The 6000-nt window shown below is 38.8% G+C and overlaps 1 protein-coding gene across 1 annotated transcript; it reads right to left on the reverse strand.

Annotated features, from left to right (window-relative positions):
- Nucleotides 1–69: 69 nt before the first annotated feature.
- On the reverse strand, nucleotides 70–1020 carry LOC106830151 (olfactory receptor 52A1-like). Its single transcript, XM_014839577.3, has one exon. It carries the CDS (start codon nucleotides 1018–1020, stop codon nucleotides 70–72), a length of 951 nt encoding a protein of 316 aa, XP_014695063.3.
- Between the last annotated feature and the right edge of the window lie 4980 nt (nucleotides 1021–6000).

Raw genomic sequence — 6000 nt, forward strand, 5'->3', positions numbered from 1 at the left:
TGTAATTTTTGTTATTTTATTTAGTTTTGAGACTGTTATTGCACAAAGAGGAAGGCATGAAGATGTTAATCAAGGTGGATTTTGTGAACAGAACATTTTTACCACACGGACACGGATCTGCTTGGTCTTTGCACCATAGACAAGTGGATTCAGAAATGGAGGGACCAGCAAGTATAAGTTAGAAAAGAGGATATGGATATACGGGGGGAAATGAGAACCAAACCTGTGTGTGAAGAAGGAGAAGAAGGCAAGGAGGTAGAACTGGAGGAAGACACAGATGTGAGCAATGCAAGTATTGAAAGCTTTCAACCTAGCTTCCTTCTGGGGCAAACGAAAAACTGCGATAAATATCTGAATATAGGACAAAGCGATGAATGTGAGGTCGAAACCTGCAACGGTGAAGGCCACAAACAAACCATAGATTTTGTTGACATGGACATTTTCTGCAGCTAGTTTCACAATGGCCATGTGCTCACAGTAGGAGTGGGAGATGATTGTTGTATGATAAAATTGGAACCGACACTTTATAAGTACTAGGCATGGGGCTACAAGAATGGCAGCCCTGAGTGTTACTACAGCCCCTATTTGGGTGATTAGCTGGTGGGTGAAGATGGAAGTATGTCTTAGTGGATAACAGATGGCCACATAGCGGTCCAGCGCCATGGCCAGCAGGATGCCTGACTCCGTGCCCTGAAATGTGTGGATGAGCCACATTTGAAGCAAGCAGGAATCAAAATAAATCTCTTGAATATGAAACCAGAAGATTCCGAGCATCTTGGGGACAATGCTGGTACCAAGTGCAATATCTATGACTGCCAGCATGCCTAGGAAAATGTACATGGGCTCATGGAGCCTGCGCTCTGATATAATGGTGATCAGAAGCAAGGTATTTCCCATCATAGCAATGAGATACATGGCACAGAATGGGATCCCATTCCAGCGTTGCACAGCCTCTAGGCCTGGGATCCCTATTAATCTCAACACAGAAGGCATGGAAACTGTGGTGTTGGACATGGACATGGTGTCTTTGGGCCTCGTGATGCAAACAAAATAAGTTACACAGTCAGTGCTACTGTTGCTCTTCTACTTTCTGTTTTTATCCAATGTCATCATATCGAGTCTGTCTAATTTTGATAGAACTCTAAGAGTACCATACATTTCATTCATATTCTTGAAGAGAAAAGAGATTCATAGAGACGCATAACTGTTTTCAGGAAGAGCATCCACAAGCACTGTGCCACAATATGATGTTATGTGCATGGCAGGTCAACTACGTTAGAACCAACAAAATCACCTGGGTAAAGGAGTTAACTGCTGATCTCTCTGTTCTCCCAATTCTGGGCCTGTGGGCAAAATAATTAGACATTTATTTTGCTTGGAAATTGCATTTTAATCAGAGTTTGATGCATCATGCCATATCCTCTATTCCAGCTACTCCTCTTGTATGCTATTATTGCTAATTGTTTCCAAGTCAAGACCACTTCTTTGGACTGCCAAATTCTTAGTATGTGACTAGTATATACTTTAAAAGACTCCTTGTGAGAGAGAATTGAGATAGAGTCGATACCCACAAGAATATTTATATATCTATATGATCTGTGTAACATAATACCTATACATAATATCTATATGTATCTATATATCTGTGTTAGACTGGATATCCTTTCAAAAGGATGTGAAGGAAGATATTCAAAAAAGATCATTCAAATCCATGTATTTTTGATGATCTGGGTCAAAGTTCCTTGCTACTTTTTACTGTTCTAGTAAAACTGTATTTCATTTTGCCTATATTTCTAACAGCTGAAGTCCTAAAAATTATTCTGTGCACAAAATAGCTGAAATTCTCTAATACACATTATAGTATCAGGAAGGGAGGGATCTCTGGGAGCCGAGGACATCTGCAGCAACAATGCCTATGGGCAACAGAATTCATTTGTGATGACTACAGGATATAGGAAAATGGGCACATCGGTCACTTAGCCAGAATAGAGGCTAGTTTCTTGGGGTTAAGCTAATTAGAGCTACCGTGAGAATGAGATTGGACCCACATAGGCTCATTAGCCCTTAATGAAATATAGGCCCTCTGCGACGCTTGAATCACTTTGTGAGCTGAGGCATAAGAAGTTAATAGAAAATAAGGGTGAAAGGAGAGATTCCTTAAAAGGAGTCAAAAATAGAGCTAGAAACAGAAGACAAAGGACAGACCTTGGAATACCAGAAATGATTCAGGAATGGGCTATAGTGTAACTGAAGAAAATTTAATCACCTCTCACTTCACTGATGACTGAATTTTCTGAAAACTTGGGCTTCTATGTCTTACCTGATCTCTGATCAAAATCATTACTTTGTAATAATTAAAATATAGAAGCAAGAAATTCTCGAGCTGTACATTAGAGGAAACGTTTGTGATTTTGCGAAAAATAAAGTTAGGTTATTTCACTATATCATGGACTCTCCGAGAAATTTGCTTTGTGTAAGCTAGCTCATGATTAGGTAAACATATTGAATGTCTCCCAAAATGCCATTAGTGCAGGAAGCAGCTGTGGTGCATGCTACTAAACCTAGAGTGAAAGAATCAGGTCAGCAGGAGTCGTTTCATGAGAGGAAGGCTATATCAATTGACATATGTAGGATAGACTAGTCAGTGAGTCAAACACATGATCTCCACAGGCTTGCTCCCAAATGTTTAATTCTGTGAATTCCCAATCCATAGATCACTATGCTAATAGGGATAAAGATTTTCTTCTTGAGAGATAAAGAGAATTAGAATAGGCATTATTTTAATAATAAGCACAGTGTCTGACTTATTCAAGAGCAAGGAGCTGACATGTGAGCATTATCCCACAGGTACAGAGGTAGGATGGCAGGTGGAAGTACATAATGAGTACAGGGCTGGTGGGAAGGATTGATTATTTTTGGAAAAGGTGGCAATGAAACATTATGGGGGTAAACTTTGTAGTAATGAGAGTTACTTGCCAATTTGTTTTGGGAACTGGTTCTGCTCTTACAGGATATCTGAAGAGGACTGTCATTTCTTCATAACACTGTCACTCATTACTTATCACTCATAACCTCTTCTCACCTCCTGAGATTCCAGTCTCATTCCTTTGCATTTTCTGTTCTGCAATGCTTCTTCTTCTATCTGCACCCTCTGTGACAGCACCCAGTCAATTCATGAAACCTAATCTGCTTGGTCCTGGAGCCATCTGCAATATATGGACATCTCCGGCACAGCCTTTCATGCTTTTCTTTTGTCTCCACAATACAGACACTCTCCCTCTTCTGTAAGGTTGTCTCAGATCATGTTTTTGCATTCATCCTCCAACAAATCTCACAGCAAGATCTGTATTATTCTGGGGCACAGATCAGTTTATTGAGCCTGGATTGGAGAAGAAATCTAATAGCCACCAATTTAATGTTCCCTGGAGAATGTGTGGAGAAGGAGGAGTTATAAACATGGAAAGAAAGATTTTGTAGGCAGTAGCTAAAAACAGGGAGGACTCAGAAGATTTTAATTAAGCCCTTGTGGGTTCATCCACACATTATATCTCTGAAATTTTTTCTACAGCTTACAGAAACCTCCTTTCTCTTTTTTCTCTTTCTCCACAGGTTAAATGCAGAGAAGTTAATATACACAAGTTTTCCTTTTATGAGCTGAGTTCCTTTTCTGCTGTTCTCATTTGCAAAAATTCTAAAGTCCTCTTAAATGTAGACATGTTCCTTTGCCAATGAATTCTATTTAAATAAACATCCTTTTGAAACTGATAAGCAGTTACTGAAACCGGCAAACAGTTGGCCATTGATGATTAAGTAGCTAGGAACTAAAGTTTTTTCTCCTTTTTGCAATTACTTATTATACCTTTTAGTTGCTTGACTCACCCATTGTTAACTGTTTAGGCAATATGCTATTTGACTCCCATTAGATTCCTATAGATAATATCTCCCTGGAGGCTGGATCACCATGGAAATGGGTATGTGAGCTGTTTTTCAGGAATTAGAATCCATTTTCCACTTCAGGCTGATTGAGGCCAACAACTTATAACTGGGCTGGAGCAGATGTCCAATAAATGACCTTTTCACCTCAAGAGGCTAAAAACTCCACCATCAGATCATGCTAACACCACCATTTTGTGAACATATGTCCTATGAAGAGGTGTGGAGTCTGACCATGCTTGTGAGTTCATTGATTTCCTCACCTCTCTTCACCTCCAGTCATCTATCTCCACATTTCAGACCACCTTACCCCCTACTCCATAAATATCCCTGAGTCCCCATTTTTGGGGAAGCAGACTTGAGACTCAATCTCTTGCTCCCTCACATGGCTTCCTTGTGATTAAAACCCTCTCCCTGCTGCCATCTCATTGTCTTAGTGCTTGGCTTTCCAGGTGGCAGGTAAAGACGAACCTGATGTGGTAACACTTTTGTCCTTTCCTTTCACTAAGACACTTCTGAAAAGTAAAGTCTGTATTCAGAATTGCTCTTTTAGCACACATTTACACCTTATTTTCTTGTGGATTCATTCTTCAGTTTTTTAATTTCATTATGATACCAACTCAACACAAGGTTGACATAAGAGAAGCCATGTTGTAGAAAAGAAACCATATTGTAACTTTGAATGACTTCTGACTAACCAACCCTAACTCGCCAGCCCCTTTGAATTTTTGCTTTAGTTTGCATAGATAAGTAAGGGTCTGTCTCTGGGGGATTTTCAGGCTCTGTAGATTTTATGGCCTGTCTCAGCTGCGATAAGATGATAACTTTGTTCTTTTGAGTTATCTAAGAATGTGATGGCCTCTGGACAGAGATTCTATTCTGATATCCATGAGAACTGAAAGATCTGATGTGGCAACTCCCAGTCTGTAACACCAGAGGGTCAACATTCCTAACTCCCTTCCCCTATAACCACTGGCCTATATAACTGCTTCAAGACTCTGTGCCCCCACTTAAGATGGTTATTTTGGACATTAGTCAGCCATCTTCTCCTTTGCTAACAAGCTGTATTAAAATGTCCTTTTCTCCTACCACCTTATTTCTTGACTATTGGCATGTCTTGTGGCAGGCAGATGACTCCTCTCTTGAACAGTAACAATTGTAACTATTTTTGTAAATTCAGTAATATTCTCTGAATGATCTATTAGGATGGATGTTTCTGAATCCTAGCATAGGGAATTCTGAGTAGGTTATTGCTCACTTGAATAATTTTTCTCCATCCCTCTATTTAGAATTTTCTTTCTCTTCTTCTTCTCTTCTTTCAGAAACAGTTGTTATATACCTAATATATGTGAATAAATTTTACCATGCCCTCTTGATGGAAAGACAAAAAATGATAAGATGTATATATGTGCAGGCAAATATTTAGAAATTTGGGGAGATGAGTTAGTATATCTTTTATCATGAGAACAAATGATAAATTCTAAGAAAGAGTTATGTCCTTGGTAACATTCTCCTTGACATGTTCCACCTGATTTCTAGACTTTCTTGTAGCTAACCTTAAGAAGTGCTGGATATAATGTTGAGACCTTGGTAATTTTAGGAAAAATGCATTCATTGAGATGGAAAAGTGCATTCACAATGGAGTCAGGAGAATAAGAGATAAGGATGAAAAAATGAGAGACCCTAAATAGTCTTTCCAGAATTTCCTCTTGAAGGTTAGTGAAACAATAGTACTGATTCATATTAAAAGGAATTGATTCAGAGGTCAGACTGTCCTCTGAGATAATCTTCAGCCTATTCTTGCGTCACCAACAATTTAGACTAGTTTACCAGTTTGGTGCCATTCTCTTCTTCTCTTCTGATTGTATTTAAATTTTAGTGCTCCTAAAATTTCTATCCTGAATCTTTTTCACCCTCAAATTATATTGATTTGCTTGTAATTCTGTCTAGTGAACTATCTGATCACTTATTTAGCTCCTAGATGGGTAAACAATGTTTTTTTTTTTTTTTCCATTTTCCTATAATGTTTGGAAATACCTCCTCCCTAGATCAATACCTATGTATTTT

This window comes from Equus asinus, chromosome 20 (assembly GCF_041296235.1).
Source record: "Equus asinus isolate D_3611 breed Donkey chromosome 20, EquAss-T2T_v2, whole genome shotgun sequence".
Taxonomy (NCBI): Eukaryota; Metazoa; Chordata; class Mammalia; order Perissodactyla; family Equidae; genus Equus; species Equus asinus.

Bases quoted from the DNA above. Each gene is read 5' to 3' on its own strand.
- LOC106830151 (XM_014839577.3), bottom strand. From the start codon at position 1,020: ATGTCCATGTCCAACACCACAGTTTCCATGCCTTCTGTGTTGAGATTA.